At 35.1% G+C, this 17,605-nt stretch overlaps 2 protein-coding genes and 1 long non-coding RNA gene across 6 annotated transcripts in view; all 3 read left to right on the top strand.

Moving 5' to 3' along the window:
* The first annotated feature begins 5,999 nt into the window (after positions 1-5,999).
* Positions 6,000-11,426, top strand: LOC113096972 (uncharacterized). Of its 2 annotated transcripts, XR_003288751.1 has the most exons (4): positions 6,000-6,087; positions 6,250-6,408; positions 7,403-7,528; positions 11,332-11,426. It is a non-coding gene; the product is annotated as an uncharacterized LOC113096972 (long non-coding RNA). The 2 variants fall into 2 exon arrangements; XR_003288750.1 differs by having other exon boundaries at positions 6,024-6,408.
* A 458-nt stretch (positions 11,427-11,884) lies between these two features.
* LOC113096974 (60S ribosomal protein L22) lies at positions 11,885-15,103 on the top strand. Its single transcript, XM_026262195.1, has 4 exons — positions 11,885-11,976; positions 12,618-12,722; positions 12,969-13,093; positions 14,913-15,103. The coding sequence occupies exons 1-4, from the start codon at positions 11,965-11,967 to the stop codon at positions 15,052-15,054; spliced, it is 384 nt and encodes a 127-aa protein (XP_026117980.1). The 5' UTR covers positions 11,885-11,964; the 3' UTR covers positions 15,055-15,103.
* Positions 15,104-15,561: 458 nt separating this feature from the next.
* The window catches only part of LOC113096973 (chromodomain-helicase-DNA-binding protein 5), a 30,200-nt gene continuing 28,156 nt past the window's right edge, over positions 15,562-17,605 (top strand). Inside the window, exon 1 of one of the 3 annotated variants that reach the window (XM_026262194.1) lies at positions 15,562-16,206. In XM_026262194.1, coding sequence (XP_026117979.1) covers positions 16,164-16,206 — 43 coding nt within the window. In that variant the 5' untranslated portion in view covers positions 15,562-16,163. Of the gene's footprint in view, positions 16,521-17,605 lie in introns of all 3 variants that reach the window. The other 2 variants (XM_026262192.1, XM_026262193.1) reach the window with 2 other exon arrangements.

The raw sequence follows: 17,605 nt of genomic DNA, 5'->3' as shown, positions 1-17,605 counted from the left end.
TTAGATGATATTGCACACTTGGCATGCATGTCTTCATGGTGTTTTTTTGTGAGTTTGAAACATTTACATTGTGTTGTATAACATTTTGGTCAATTTAATTTTTTTAATAAAATTGATCTTTTTCCAGTGTTCTCTGAAAGACATACTGTATTTACTGTTTTGTTTTTTAATAAAAGCATTTTCATTTGCATACTGAAAATAGTTAATGTTTACAACATAACTGCCTTTTTATTCTTTATGGTGGCAAAAACGAGCTTGGTGACAGAGGATGCAGTGTAGTAATTTGGGCATGTTGTCTTTAAATGAGTTTGACATATCAATAAATAATGGAAGATCCTTACAAAAATATGCATGTTTATTATGCTTTATGTATTTATTTGTTCATTCATTCATTCATTAATTTATAATTTCTGTTTTTATTCCTAGGGTTCAAATGGTAGATAATGGTAAATCACAGAAACACAAATGTGAACAATTTTAACTTTAAAACACAATGTAATATACAATGTAAATTTTAGAAGCACGTCATTTGATTAGTAAATATATTTGTCTTTGGTCAAAAAAAAAAAATATACAAATCTTAAAAATGTGTCTTATATTTAATGAGAGGAATCTATCTGTTGGATACAACTGCGACTGCTGGGCATGTGCACATCAATATTGCCCAATTTTTGTCAAGCTGAACAACGGAGGAAGGTGAAGACGTTAATAAAACAGAATCTAATAAGTAGCAAGCTTAATCTATTGTTAACCGAATCTATCCCTTCAGCCGAAAAACGAAAGACATCTGTCATACATGGATAAGGAAGTGTGACGCTGCTGCTCAGCTTAGATGTCATTGGCTATGACTTTTCAGGACAGTCTGTGGTTGGACTATCTTTTAACCCATATTAAACAGCGCATCATGTTAAAAAGTATGTTTTGCTCCTATCATCACATTAGTAATATATTAAGTCAACAATTAAGTGTTGCTATCTTGAGAAAAAATGACATCTTAAGCGAGATCCTAATCCTGACCCTAAGCATAACTTCAATGAACTACAAAAAACAGCCCCCTAGTGTTGCCTTTCTATAGATAGAACGATGGAGGCTTGTGGGTAATGTAGTTTAAAACTTTTTATTAACGAAACTAAATAAATTATTTATTTTAAGGTAAACTGGATATCTAAATATGTTTATTGTGCAAACATCTGTGATATATTTGAGAGGCAGGCTGAAATGTGGTATTTTACAGTGAGCAATATTTAAAATGCTTTTATGCCAGCTTTCCACTTATTTCTGAAAACTGAGCTCAACATTATTTTATCAGCATAGCATAAGTAATAATCCTGCCCATTTTCTCTTTGATATGTTAATTGGACTCTGATTTACAGCCATTTGAAATGCACAGTTTTGGGCTCTTCCGGGGGGTGCTACTGGGCCCCTGGGGGTAGCAGGGCAGTAAAACCTACATATATGTATTCTCCTCATCATGAACAACAAACTGAGCTGAGTCACATTTATATCTGACAGTTTTCACAGTCCTCTGTTTTCTATTCTATTCATCATGGTTATTATACCTTTAGACAGGACATTGTGAAGCCATCTGATGAAACATGGAAAAATTAGAAAGAAATGATTTAATAATGAAAATAATAGATTATTTCTTTGATTTTTGAAGTAAATGGCAAGAAATATAATGGATGAACCTGCAACAACTTGCCATTATCTATTCCCCACTGTAAAGCAGTAATCAAGGACAATGTATAGACATTGTGATACTTCACTATTACACAAGGACAAATTCATGCAGTGCTAAGAATATTAATTTATATATATATATATATATATATATATATATATATATATATATATATATATATATATATATATTAGCATTATATATAACTAATTAGCCGAAATCAGTGTAAAAATGTCCTCCTCACCCCCGTATCTTGCTCCTCAGGTGCTGGACATCAGTAATGTGCATGCTCTTGGTTTTAATGCAGTACAAGATCCCATTGATCATTCCTGCTACATTCTCAGTTATCCCTTAAGTGTTTGTAACAATAAAGCCCATGGCACCATCTTGTAATGCAGAATAATTAATCTTGTAACTCCCTGTATTTCACAAAAAATGTGCATATTTGTTACTAAAATATAAAAAAATACTTTCTGGTGTACTGATGTCCCAGATGTTATTAATCCGATCAAAAATGTTTATGTCTTAAATAAAAAAATAATCCCAATAATTAATATGTCGTTTTTTCCAAGTCTAAAATAAACACATATGAGCCTACCTAGTAAAATGATGTATTTACCAAGAATCTTCAGAACACAATATTCACCATTTTCATTTTATTGAAGCATAGACTATAAAGTGATAAAGTAGCATCAAGACAAATAAGATTCAATGAAAATAATTATCATCAAAGATACATTAACCTCATATATAAATCAGTTCCCACGGATGAGTGATGAAATGTCCTTAAAAGTCACACAGTCCCATCCAGTCAACTGTGATACAGATCATGTGATACATATAAGACATGTGATACTGTTCCAGAAAATAATGATTCCTTATCATCACATCTAAACTGGTTTCATCTCCCCATCGTGTTCTTCTTCTCTCGTGTCTGGAAACAGTTTGTGGTTGATGTCCAGCACTGATGTGGTGTAGCTTGTCCTCAGCCAGAGGATCTCTCAGTCCTAACATCCCAGACCTGGTCAAAGTGAAACACACAATGCAGAAGAAGTTGTTTAATGGACAGAGAGCGCATCTTATGTTCTGTGTGGTTTTAGCAGGGTGAGCAACTATGACCCTTGTAGTACTGTACACTTACCATTCTTCAAGCTGTTTTGAGACCTTTTGAGAAGCTTTTTCTCTGAAGAGAATTTAGCACATCCTCTTCTTTCTCTCCTTTCAAGAGCATCACTTGGTCAAAACCCCTCATTTGGCTGATGAGATCATCTGTACAAATAAAAATACTGCAATAAATATGTAATTCTGCAAGAATTAAGAAAAAAGTTACTGAAGCAAAGGTCTTGCTCATGAGACATTAGCATGTGTAGTTCTCAGAGACTCTAGAATTCATCTGTTGTTGCAGTAAATGTGTTTTTTTTCCTCTAGAATCTTTCTCCAAAGTTCCTGACTTCTCTCACAAATGTGTTTTAGTCTGTGCAGTGTAAGGCCTGGCTTCAAACCAATCAACTATCAATTCACAATTTATAACATAACATTTACAAAACAATGAAATAATGTCAATTGGTGTTTATATCAACTAAACCAATTTCATGATACTTGTCTACTCTTAAAACAGGTGGTGTGTTTTTAAAAACATAATATTAAAAATGTCCAGTCACACTTTGCTAACATGCTGTAATTGTAATAGTAAAAAAAGAAATCAAGGCTGACATGACCAGTTCTGTGAGAGATCATCATAAAATGTTGTATAACATTGCTTCAACACACACATACCAGAGGACTTCTGTTTGTTTGAGCTCAAGATGGCCGTCTTCATTCCTCATCCTGAGCAAATCATTTCCTTGGTCTTCCTTCTCTTCTGTGAAACAAGAAAATCTCTACTTACTCTGTGAGCAATTAATATTGCTCATTAAACATAATTAAGTTAATTTAAAGTAAGATTCAGACCAGAGCATTTGATGAGTAAATGTTGATTAAAAAATATTCTAAACAAATGTACCTGGGAAGAGCTGATCATGGCAAGATTCGCTGAGACTCATTAATAGCTCTTTTAGGTTTTAGGAAGGTTTGTGAGGGTTGGCTCTTAAAATAGCTGTTGAGCTCGATATTTTAGACCTGAAAAAGAAGAACAGCATTATCTGGAAAAAATCCTGTAAGACAGAAGGAAGGACATATTATTAATTACGTGCAGCTTGTACATTACACCTCTGTAAAGATGCTGTATAATTAAATGTTAAATGAATCCATTATTGAAAGCAAGTAATTAATAACAAGCTATAGTCATATGAATTCTTTTGATAGTGTCAGATGAGACCGTCCTGGGGCTTGTACAATATCATACAAGTGTTAAACTGGATTATTAAGACTGTGATGTGTTTAGGGATCATTTTTAAGACTTTGACCCTGTCCAGATACCCACACTTGCAGTCTTGGCCACTTGAGAGTGTGTGTACATGACAGTGTGTGCACAAGACTGTCCCCGGTCTTAAAAATGCCAAAGCACAGCGTCCTTAACACACACTAAACCTCTCCAATACTGCTCCGGAGCGCTATACAAAGCTTAGTGTATCCCATCATACATGTTTTGGAATAAATCGTCAGACTTTTTGCCGAGATCTCACAAGAGGTCATGGAAAGCTGTCCAATGTACAGTATGTGAAATATTGATAATTAGATATTAAAAATCTCTTTAAACACATAAGTGTCCCATAAGGCAGTGGCTCCCAATCCTGGTCCTGGAGAACCCCAACACTGCACATTTGAGATGTCTCCCTGATCAAACACACCTGATTCAACTCATCAGCTCATCAGTGAAGACTCCAAGGCAGATAAGAGAGACACCAAGACCGTGCAGTGCTGGGGTTCTCCAGGATCAGGATTGGGAAACACAGTCATCAGGTCATGAAAAGTTTGACACACACTTGTGGTCATCATGCTCACTCGAACACTAGGCCAAATACAGGAAAGACGTCAAATAAGTAATCAAGTGGTCAAGTGAAAAGATGGCAAGTGTGGGTATTTGGACAGTGCAACAGTTTAAGAAACAACAAATGCTGTACAAATTATAACAGCAGGAATTTTTGATAAAAGAGACAAACTATCACAGACTTACTGCTGCAAATATCTGCCTCCGCAGCTTTCTGTCTTCTCCATTTCTGAAGGAATCCCTCTCCAGAAACACCACTGGGCTGACTGCCTTTACGTCTTTTCAGCTAAAAATATAAATAATAAAAAAGGGGAGAGAAAATAAAATTGAATTATATACAGAATGTTAATAATGATCTGTGAGCAAAATATATATATATATATATATATATATATATATATATATATATATATATATATATATATATATATATATGAAAATAAATATATATATATATATATATATGAAAATAAATATATATATATATATATATATATATATATATATATATATATATATATATATATATATAAAAAATATATATATATATATATATATAACTGATATATATAAACTGATATGAATGAACTGCAAGATGGAAAAATACATGTTTTATTATTTATTTTTAATTTGATTTTTTTTTTTTTTTGGATTCACATTAAAAGGTATTAAAAGCATGGTACAGAACACATGATTACTGTGATATCTGTCATATAAAAGCACATAAAAACACTAGCATTACAGTGATACAAACATAGCTGGTTTGGTGATTATTGTATTGTTGTATTGATTATTAATATATCATAGTAAAACTACAGTTACAGTTACTAATGTCCCATTTACTGTGTTTTAACTTCACATTTCATTTATTATTGTGTCGTGATTACCATGATTTTACTACAAATACAACTTACATCATTGATCCTGAAATTAATAATAATATAAAACGGAATCGAAGGTCTATGGCACGTCACGTGACAGATAGAGTTGAATCACACTAATTAGCAGCTGTGTTCATTTATTTAAACGCAATGAAACTCAAAGACAGCCGCGGATGACCGATATAATACAGCGATTAAACATATGGCACTAATCTGATTAATAAAGAAGACAGAATACATTTGATAAAAGGCATTAAAAGAGCGTATATACGACTACTCACCCAAACTGTGGAACTGATAGCAAGTATCGCGCGATGTGTGCTGAATGAGACTTCTTGAACGTGATTTCATAGCGATAAACATCTCCTGTCCTCGTGTCGAATTCTGACGCCAAAAGTTTCCCACTGAAAGCAATGAAGGTCGTAGTGCTTCGATAGTCGACGCCGAGAGGCACATTTGGCGTCATAAAAGTGACGCTAGGGGCGCTTGACCATGCTTCGGTTTTTGACGCCTTTGGAGTGAGAATGGGTTGTGTATGAACTATACCTTTAAGTGGGCAGGATGGTGGCCTTCTCTTCATGCTGACTGCCAGAAATGTAAGTGAAAAAAACCCTCTGGACCAATGTATAAATGATTCCACACACATACACACAAAACACTGCATATTTCCCAAAATAATCCATATTTTATCATTTTGTCCTTTGTTTGCTCTTGCGTGATCCTGATATAAAAACACACACGTACATGCCGAGTCCTAGATTGCCGCTTAATTACTGGAAGACATCAAGCCAGCTTCCAGGCAATGATGGGAAGGGGACAGAGAAAAAAAAAATCTCAACAAATAACTGGACTAATGAAACGCAACCCAAGCAACTGCTGTTCTGACACAGACCATCACAACTCTGTTCTCTGCCAATGTGAGTAAACTGTCACAGACAGACAATTTAGACTTGCCTGATCTGTTTGGACAATATTTACCTTTCAGTAGCTTTTAAAGGGGCCTTTTTCCTTTCTGCGAGTTTGTCCTTGGAAGAAAGTAATTTTACTTTTAGACTGTTTTTAACCTCAACCAACGATTTTCAGTGATGATTTGAGCACATATTTAGCCTGTTCAATGCAAATTACTTTATTGTTCAATTCTGTGTTTTGGACAACACGGTCTACAGGTGAATCTCAAAAAGAAATTAGAATATCATGAAAAAGTTCTTTATTTTTTGTAATTCAATTTAAAAAAGCATACTTTCTTATATTCTAGATTCATTGCACACAAACTGAAATATTTCAAGAGTTTTGTTTTTGTTTGGTTTGAATTCTGATGGTTATGGCTCACAGCTTAGGAACATTTTTAATTCAGTATCTCAGAAAAATAGAATACTTTCTCAAAGATCAATCAAAAAAAAAAAAGATTTACAAAACAGAGATGTTCAAGAGTTTAATTATGCAGTCAATATTTGATTAAGGGATCCTCTTGCACAAATTACTCCTTCAATGCGGCGTGGCATGTAGGCCATCACTGAAGGCATTACTTAAGCCCAGGTTGTGGTCCCTTAGTTGTGGTTGCATGTTCTAAACTAGCCCGAGAGGTATCCAGTATTTATACTCAAAATTAATCACACTAATCAAGCTCAAAATGGAACATTCAAATTTGTTGAGATACTGCATTTTTAATTTTCCTAAACTGTAGGTCGTAACCATCAGAATAAAAACAAAAACAAAACAAAACAAAAAACCTTGAAATATTTCAGTTTGTGTGCAATGAATCTAGAATATAAGAAAGTTTTTTTTATTATTATTATTTATTAAATTACCTTCTCATCTCTCACATCACTCACAAAGCTGTTTATTGTGTTGGTCTGTGGTCTCATTGTGCCCCCTTCTGGAGTGTTACCTCACCTGCATACTGTTTAACAGCTAGAGTATAGCACTTTCCTCCTCTTCGTCCTCTTTGTCTGCACTTTACTCAGCATGGCCTTCATCAGTATGATGGCCTCTCACACTGACAGCTGCAGCTCCTTCACCTCCTAAAGTGCATAACAGGTTAGTACAAGATTCACTGTTGGCCCTTAAGGTTCAGACTTTAAATTCTTCAATATACACATACACTGTGGTAAGAATCTTAATGTCTCTTATACTCAAAAAGACTTTTTTTTTTTCTGTGATGCAAATCCGAATTTTCAGCATCCATTACTCCAGGCTTAAGTGTCACATGCTTCTTCTGAAATTCTAATATGCTGATTTGCTGCTCAAGAAACATTTCTTATCATTATCAATGTCAAAAAACAAGTTATGCTGCATGAGTAAAAAAGAACAAAAAAGAAAAAAGAAAAAGAAAAACCTTTCTGACTCCTAGTGTACATTAATATTCATAATGAATGTAAAATTCACTGTACAGAATGGAGTGAACATTCTGTAATGCAAAATGTATAACATGAGATGGCATATATACAGTATATTTCAGTTAATGCTTTACAGATTATATGATGATTTGGTAGTTTCTGGAACTATGCCTGATTTTTTACTTACTGTACCATAACAGCTTGATCCAGTATTTCACATACCTGCCCATATCCTGTCGCAATGTCAATGCAGTGGCTGCGATTTACACTAAATCGTGAAGTTAAATATCCATCACATTAATTTCATTAGAAGTTTGATCTTTTATTATGAAAAAATCGAAAAGTCCTACATTTGCATGTCTCTAAAACACTTGTTGCACAGCATGGACTTTTTCTGTTGAAAACATGATGTATTGCTCTTCACTGGAAAATGCAAAACATCGGAGGAAGAATTTATTGGGACTTTACACACATTCATGATATATGCATTATTTAATGCATTCCTTTAGGGAGTTCTGAGTTCTGAGGATAATTATGGGAATTAAATATTACTGATAATAATGATTAAGAATAATTATTTTAATGTTAACCACTAATAATAGATATACAATTTTGTCAAATCAAATGAACTAAAATAAACCATTTTAAATGCTAAAAGTCAGGCATCACAGCATAATGTACAGTGTGAAAAAAATCAACATTCATTTTGATCTGATAAATATCGCACTTAATATTATTATAAGTGCTTTTAGAAGAAAGAAAAAAAGCATTAATGATGAATTTATTACAAACTTTTTTTTTTTTTTCTATGAGCTTGTTGATATGCTCGGTCCTGGCAGTTTTTAGAGCCTGTTACTGCTGATGCCTCAAAATATATGAAGTGCATTGTTCAGGCACCTGTGCTTTGCATTCCACATCACAGTTAACACACTGTACACTGTACAGTATGTGGAATTATCCACCAGGAACTTAAGCAAACGGGCCTCTGGGGGTGCATTTGTCCCCTTCACAACTGAGGGGTATCTGCAAGAAACATACATTCATACTTAGTAAATATGCTGACATATTTCCATATAATAGCTACCTATAGTACATTTGTACAATTTGAACACTTTCATAAATCTTTATTTTCAGATCAACTCAGCTCAAAAAAAAAAAAAAAATGTAAAAAAGGAAAACACGTGTTCAAAGTGTTCTTTTGACTTTTGGACCCCACTTTATGTGCATCCTGCCCCTGCGTCAATCAAAAGATTTATATTGTTTTCATTATAATCAGCTTTACAGTGCCAGTAATAGCATCAAAGTGATGAATTCCTGGATTACACTGCATGAGGGAGTGTGTGGTGCTGCAAAGTACAAAAGCTTCATTATCTGCAACTCTAAGTGGCAAAGCAAGATCCCACACTCGTACTAAACTGAGAAAAATTACACCGCCACACTCGCATTACAAACAAATAGCCTACCATATAATAGAATCATTCTGAATGAATAAAAAAAGGTCTACATTTTGGAAAAGCACACTGCAGCATTTCCGTTGTGTCAGGATGTGGTAATGGACTGCTTTTCCCCACTGAACCACAAACTGCTGGCACCATTATGCTGGTCGTGTAAAGCCAGGCTACTTAGACACCACAAATGCAAGTTTGCAGTGGGCAACAATGGATAAATATAGCAGGAAAAGCTTTGCTGCTGTATCATTAGATACAATGTGCTCAAAACGTGGCTAGAGTTACAACAAGCTACACAACATATTGTTTTTTTCTACAGTAGATGGATCGGCAGACATTAATGGGATAGTGGGAAACGATTTACAGTAGAGAGTAATTTAAGTTTACATTTTTAGTGGTGAATAAATATGATGCTGATCTCTACAGAATAGAATGTCGGATGGCTAAATACACTCTCTCAAAAAAAGAAAATCAGTACTATTTAGTACTATTTAAAGAAATGTGTATTTCTATTTAAAAACAACAATATCAAGCATTATATTAAACAAATATAAAGCAGCACAACTGTTATAAACATTGATAATAATGAAATGACTTCTTTAGCATCAAATCAGGGAACACATGTTAGGTCAAAACTGTTAGCCTGAATGCACTGTAAGTCGCTTTGGATAAAAGTGTTTGTTAAATGCATAAAATTAAAATTTAATTTTAAATCTGCAATTAAGAATGATTTCTGGAGGATCGTGTGACAGTCATGACTGCTGACTTTTTTTTTTTTTTTTAAACATTAAATAACCTTACTGACCAAATCTTTTTATAAAATGTATTAATAGCAAGATGAACAAACATTTTAATAATTTTACATTATACTTTGTATAATTAATTGCAGTATTATCTAACTGACTGTTGATAGATTTTGGAAATGACTCAACTGATTATCCAAAATGTGATTTATTTTTCCTGGTAAATATATCGTCTATACTAATTTGTTTCAGTATAGTCTTAATTGTAAAGAAGCACATAAAAAAAGCAGATCTCTGAGTCACTTCTAAACAAGATTCAATAGGTATGCACCGGATTGTGTGTAATTGAGCTGTGGAATCAATGCTCCATGCACCTTTCACAAGATGCTTGTTTTTATCAAATGACACTGCTGTGATGTGATCAGAGAGCCCACCATGTGGAGTGCTTGTTATGGTGCTAAAATCAGAACACTGGGGTCGTTCTGCAGCTGTCCTTATGCCAACTGTGCTGCTCTGAACAGGACTGCATGTTGCATGAATTTGAGCTTTAATTTAATTCAACGCTCTTTAAAACAAAACCTCCTTATTAGCATTGATTGATGGCTCCATAAAGAACCTATAACATTTGACAGTTCTAATAACTGTTAACAAAAAAGTACTTTGGGGAACACAAAACACTACGCATCACTACGAAACTGCCCTTTTATTTCTGGTGACGACCAAGAAATGATTGATGAAAAAGATGAATTGAAAATGATGAAATGAATCAAACAATGAGAAGAACATATGTTCCTTAAACATATGGACAAACCTTGGACAACTCTTCAAAACAGAAGGCTTGACAGTCATGTACCAAACTGTAATGGGTGGGTCATACAAAGAAAGATTACAGGAATCCAGGTTTGGCATAAGATACGTTTTGGAATTAACCCAACATCCAGCTTGAAGAAACCTAGAATAAGTGGAGACCCAAATGTAAACATCATGGAAGAACTTGGCTTCAGTTTACTGTGGCTGGTTCTGATTGAACACTTCTGTCATGATTTCCATTTCCCCACCCCCAAAATCCTTGAGGTAAAGGTCCTTTTTTTAGTAGCTACACTGTCGGTATTTAACTTGTAGTAGCATTTATTTATTTATTTATTTTTTTTTTTTACTTTTCAATCACAACAAATGTACACATGGAACAAAAACGTTGCTTAAATTAGTCAAGAAGAATGCATGTACACTCTCTGTATTTTTTTTTTTTTTTTTTTTTTTACCAGTATGGGTTCATTTACCTCCCCATATGTGATTTTTGTATTTACCCACAGAGCGGGCAATTGACGCGATTTTCATTGGCCCTGCCACACAGACAACTGGCACAGATGTGGCAGTCCAGAAGACATGGTTGGCAGTATTGCTCATGACACAGGTGACAGATGAGAGGATAGAGGCTGGCATAGTCAAAAATAAATAAAATAAAATAAAATAAATAGAAACTATGTGTACAAATTATACAAACATGCACAGTATATAATGTAAATAATGTAAATAATGACATACATACATACATACATACATACATACATACATATATATATATGTATATATATAACTGTCACTCTCACTCTCTTTAATATTAGAAATATATTACAAATGAACAACTGGGTAATTTCAAAAATGAAACAATCAATCGGCTACCTGAATAAGTGATGTCGATTGCATGAAAAGGAGATTTTGTAAATAGGTTAAGTCTTGATTAATTTAGCTTTATCTAATTTTTACTTAAAAAGATAATTAGACGAGACATGATATTGTACAATGAAATGGTTACGATGATGCAGTTATTGTACGAATCAATCTCCGCATAACGGATCTATCGATTACATCTGAAATAGATTATAACGGGAGCTTTCAGTGCGCACGCGCGCCCTCCCCTCTCCCTTTCTGCCAAACTGTCGGCCATGGCTCCGATTGTGAGTACGAGCAAGTTCCTGAAAAACGATCATATTCAATGTGTCACGTCTCTATAGGCGCGCACAAACTGGTGTAGATTAAAGCCGAACCATGGAGACTTTGATTAATCTGGTTAACGAAATGATATGTGCATCAGTGTTGGTTTTAAAAGCGTTTGTTTACTGGAGGTCTGGAGCGAGGCCTGCTCGTGAGCAACCACGTTGTAGCAACCACCAGTTTAGCTGGTTAGCATTTCTCGTAGAATCGACGCAGAATAACTAGAAAAATACTGCGCGTTTTGCGATAATGCTTTATAGATGGAAAATAAAGACCAATCATATTTTGGGTCATGTTGTTTTTAAATCAATCTTGCTATCAAAGAATCGAAACCACAAAGCTAAAAACGACATGGCTGCGTTTTAGATTGAATTTCAAATTTCCCCAACGTTTTCAAATGTATTTATTTATTGCTTTTAAATATGTGTAAACGTAGGTCGTTGTCACACACACTGTCAGATTCCAGATTTGCGAGAGCTCGTTTTGATGATTGGAGAAACATATTTTTAGTGAAGATTTATTTTAATTAATTTAGATGATACACTTAAATTAATGTACACACAGTTTCGGGTTTAATCCATATGTATCTTTTTTTGCCTTACAGAAAAAGCTGGTGACCAAGGGTGGGAAAAAGAAAAAGCAGGTCCTGAAGTTCACCCTGGACTGCACCCATCCTGTGGAGGATGGCATCATGGATGCTGCTAACTTTGTAAGTAGAAACTGATCCTCTGATGCGGACAGCACACAAAACTGGAAATCTCCAATCGGGTTAACCTGACCCAAACAGACAATTTTGGGTGTTTTCTCAAAATTTTATACACGCAAAACTGTATTTTTTGCTTGCTTCAATATGTGAGTAATGATTTTTTTTGCAGACTTATATGCAACTTATAAAAAAAAAAAAAAGGTTATTCTATATGATCTGATGGGCATGTTTGCATGTGTCTCTATCCAGGAACAGTTCCTTCAGGAGCGCATCAAAGTAAATGGTAAATCTGGCAACTTGGGTGGTGGCGTGGTCTCCATTGAAAGGAGCAAGAGCAAAATCACAGTGTCATCTGAGGTCCCCTTCTCTAAGAGGTAATTCTTAGATTAGAGATCCAAATGCTTGCGGAGGGATGCTAACTATTAGCTTATTGCTGTTATTTTACTGTGGCTATAATATTGAATATTTAGTTAGGTTAATAGGGCTGTGCAAAAAATTTAATGCGACAGCCACTATCAGTTAAAATTAAAATGTGATTTAAAAGTAAGAAAAGATAATGGAACTGAGAAATTTAGCACATGCCTTACAAAACAGAAAAGCAAAACATTGTGCACTTTATACGGTTTATTGCCATTATCATTTCCCAATGCAGTTTATTTTTTGAGGTCTTATTTTTCTTGCATTATGCATAGTGCCATTCCCATCACTTCCTTTATAGCATGTTAGCTGTTGATTAACTGCTGTATTGTAATGTAAGACATTTACTCATTTGTAAAGGTGCAATAAGTGCTGCCTAGAGAAATTCTGTGCCATGTTGACGTAAAGTTTTAGTATTTAAATTTAGTCAGCAAAATCGAACAGATTTGTCCATGAACATTATGATGTTTCCTCTCTATATAAATCTTACTGTCAAAATTGTTTTATTTTCTATTTATATATAGTAAAATCTTTCATTTGATGCTGAATGCCTTCCTGCTCACTGGAACAGATTGTAGTATTAAATGGTTACTCCACCCCAAAATGAAAATTTAGTCATTAATCACTTACCCCCAACACGTTCCAGACCCGGAGAAGCTTTGTTGGTCTTCGTAAGACAATTTAAGATATTTTGGTTGAAAATTGGGTGGATTGTGACTGACCCATTGACTGTCAAGTAAATTGCACTGTTAAGGTCCAGAACAATCTGCCATCAGTGGTTCAGTCTGAATTGTATGAAGCGACAAGGGTACTTTTTGTAAGTGAAGAAAACAAAAAATAATGACTCCTCTGTCTCTCTCTGCATCACCTTGGTGCCATTTTGGAGAACATCCACTGAATGCAAACTGTGTACGCTATTCTGTGTCAGTCTACATGTTTTTATGCTTTGATTCGAACTAAAACAGCACGGCTAAGACAGAAGAGCGTGCACTGTTTGCATTCAGTGGATGTTCTCCAACCCATCCTGTGGCTTTCAGTTTCATGTAATCTCTATAGTTGTTAGGTTGTTGGACATAGCAAATCATTTTGAGAGTTGATGTGGTGTTTGTTTGGCCTATAAATGATTTTGTATTTTTCCAGTTCATCTACTGAAGATGTGACTTGTTGAAAAAGTGGATTTATTACACATTCCTGTGATGTTTGTGTAATGACTTGCTCCACATTTGATGTGAAGTCCCATGCAAGACTTTTAAGAGGCATTACCTATTCAAGTAGCTGTTACTGGTTTTGTGATGTTGCATAAACTCTATTCAGAAAGTGTTGTGGCATGTCATCTACAGCTTGTCTGATAAGCCAAATTGGTAAGGACCTTAGAAGCTGTTAGAACCACTAGCACTATTTCACTAGCACTCATTTTACACCCTATAATTGGAGCCTTTATTTTTCATTCAATTAAGATTTTTAATAACTATAGTGATTGTTACAGAAGGTAAAATTTTAGGGTCTTTTATTTTACCCAGTAAGCCTAATTGTGAGTGCAACGCAGTTACTTAAATCTATCTATATTATTAGTTGGTTTTATTACTTCAAAATGTAAACATTTTATATGAAGCCTTCCCATACCTTTTTTATAGCTTGGCAGTATTCCCTGTATTTGCCCCCACTGATCTCAGATATGGTTACAATGTTAATGACCATATTACCATCTCAGTTTAAACTCTTGTGTCATGTCAGTTTCAACAATATGGGGCAAACTTAAGCGTTTGTTGTTTTCAGGTACCTGAAGTATCTTACCAAGAAGTACCTCAAGAAGAACAACCTGCGTGACTGGCTGCGTGTAGTAGCGAACACCAAGGAGAGCTATGAACTGCGCTACTTCCAGATCAACCAGGATGAGGAGGAGGACGATGAAGATTAAATCCATCCCACTCTTTTGTAAATTTTAATAAAATTTCAAAAGAAGTCCATTTCCTTGTTTCTGGTGTGCTCATTTCAGTATGTTAGAAGCATTGTGTCTTTTGCTGTGAGAGGAAAGAGAAATCCATTTGATTCATAATTGTGCAATTTCTTTCTATTTTTAGAGCAACTAAAGCATAAAGGATTCATCTATCACCGGTCAGACAGGACCAATAATTTCCATAGCAACAAAGTTTGTGCACTTACAGGGTTCAGAGAGTTTATCTAATCGGTGATATGCTGCTGGAGCATCTAAAACCAGCTCTAAATGGTGGCTGGATTTAGCTGGTCTCCTAGTGCTTATCTGTTTGGACCAGCTGAATGTCTCCAGAACCATACTTGACCAGACCAGGAGACCAGCAAAACCGGGTTGGTTTAAGAGTACAGGAGATCATTTTAAATGTCTTTGACTGCTTTGATCACGTTAAGCGTCACGAGAAAAGAATTAGATTGGATTTTTTTTTTTTTAATGAGGAGAGATTAAATTTACAGCAGAAACGTTTCCAGCACTATACCCAATTTCTAAAGTAGCATATTTCGTTTAAATAAGAATCCTGGCCTAATATGTAACGCTTTTGTTCACCCAAAATGAGGCAGAATATCTGTCACCATTTACTTTCAGTGTATATCAAGAAGATTAAGTGAAGACTGCTGCTATTTCTTCCGTGGGACACACGCCGCACAGGTTTGGAACATAGACCCTATAAAAACAGCTTTGGAACTAGGTGAGGGTAAATTATTATTTTTTTTTACTCTACCTTTAAAACATCTCTAAACCCAGTCTTCAAAGATGTACGTTCAGCCGTGACCTCGGATATATAATTTATCCGATCTAAATTGATATATGTATATATATTTTCATGAAAAAAAAAAAAAATCCTGCTCCTTTTATGCATTTCCCTCGTCTGACAGAAAGGGACTGTGAGGGAACTTTCTCCCTGAAGAACCTCACATTCCTCGAACTTCAGCGGGAAAAGGGCAACGCCAGCGCGAGACCGCCGCTGCTCTCACTACTAGTTAAGCCGGTGACCAGGCGAGGAGCACTAACTAGTTGTGTCGGAAAACTATGGGATGGATTGCCATGGCAACCGACCAGACGTCACAATCTGGGCATGTGTGTTCCATTTTTGTCTCTTTCTTATTTTCAGACTGGAGGATTTGGATAGAGAGAAGAGGGAGAAACGTTTTTTTTTTTTAAACAGGGCAGCCATCTTTTATTTTATTGAGAGCATATTAAAAGAAAATTAGCCTCACCTTCAGTGGACGTCTCCTCTGAAGCTGAAAATCTGGGCATTCAGAGGGTTAAGTTTCTGGACTTTATTCCTGCTTCTCGAATGTGATTTTCTTGTTATGCGGTAAAGATGCCCGGATCGCTAAGCAATGAAGATGAGGGGCAAGACGATATGGATTTTGAGGACGACGTGCCAGGTGAGGGGGTAAAGAGTCACAGGGGAGGGAGAGTTCTGCCCTTCACAACTGCGCTGCTACGCCTAGTTGAATGCGGAGGAAAAGGAGCTTGACGCGCGTGCGATTTATTATAGTCTCAGTAGCTTCTGTTCTTAAACCGGACACTGCTCGTCCAAAAATAACGGCGCACTGTCCGACTGTATTTGAGTCACTAAAGCGCGACTAAAGAGCAGACCATCTGTCTGTGATTCTCTTTGAGATAAAACCGTTCTCTGTTCATATTCCATCATCCGGTTGTTTGTTTTTACAGGCGCATTTTTTTTTTTCTTTGCATATAAATGAGTTATGCATGCACCCACTGTCTTTTTTTTTCTCTTTTTTTTTTCTTCCAGTCGGGCTGCTCTGATATTGCACCCACTGTGCACAATGATTTCTAAACCTTATGGATTATTTTAATATAAAGTCTGGTGCATGACAATGCTGCAGTCTCTTTGTAACAATAGTATGTAAAATAGAGCTGTCGGGATTTATGCATGGTTTAGAACTGATCTAAACAAATTTTCAGTTTCCCAAAAAGGTGTTATGGCATTTCTCTGAGGGGTATTAAGAGCTGATGGTGATAGTGCTACTCTCTGGTCACAGTGTCTTGTAAAAGTAGTGTATGTGCTTGATAGAGCCACGTGTGACAGGAAAACATCAGCTACAATGATCCACTGCCTCTGTGGTCTGTTTGAGGGGGCCACACTTTAGCCAAGAAAGCCTCTTAGTTTCTTACAGTAGAAACTGACTGTCAGAACTTCACTATACAAATTACAGTTACGATGTTATAGGTCATCAAATTGTAAAATGTTAATATACAAACATATTTGATTTATTATTAATCTGTTTGTCATTGTAAAATATACTGAAATTGATAGTTAAAATTGTCTTGAATCTGTAGATTTCAATCACAAGTTAATTAAAATACAATTATATGAATACCTTTTACTTAAAATGTCAATTCAAAAATATTTACTGTTATAGTAGCCCAAAAATGTATTTGTCTGTAAATGAAATGAGATTTTGTAATTTTTATTTTACTTTTGATTATTTATATTGCAATTTTA

This window comes from Carassius auratus, unplaced genomic scaffold (genome assembly GCF_003368295.1).
Source record: "Carassius auratus strain Wakin unplaced genomic scaffold, ASM336829v1 scaf_tig00216055, whole genome shotgun sequence".
NCBI lineage: Eukaryota > Metazoa > Chordata > Actinopteri > Cypriniformes > Cyprinidae > Carassius > Carassius auratus.
This window is presented reverse-complemented; position numbering and strand designations above follow the sequence as displayed.

Excerpts from the sequence above, each read along its gene's own strand:
- LOC113096974 (XM_026262195.1), top strand. Across the intron at positions 12,723-12,968 it reads TCATGGATGCTGCTAACTTT|GAACAGTTCCTTCAGGAGCG; the intron begins GTAAGTAGAAAC and ends GTCTCTATCCAG. Across the intron at positions 13,094-14,912 it reads GAGGTCCCCTTCTCTAAGAG|GTACCTGAAGTATCTTACCA; the intron begins GTAATTCTTAGA and ends TGTTGTTTTCAG.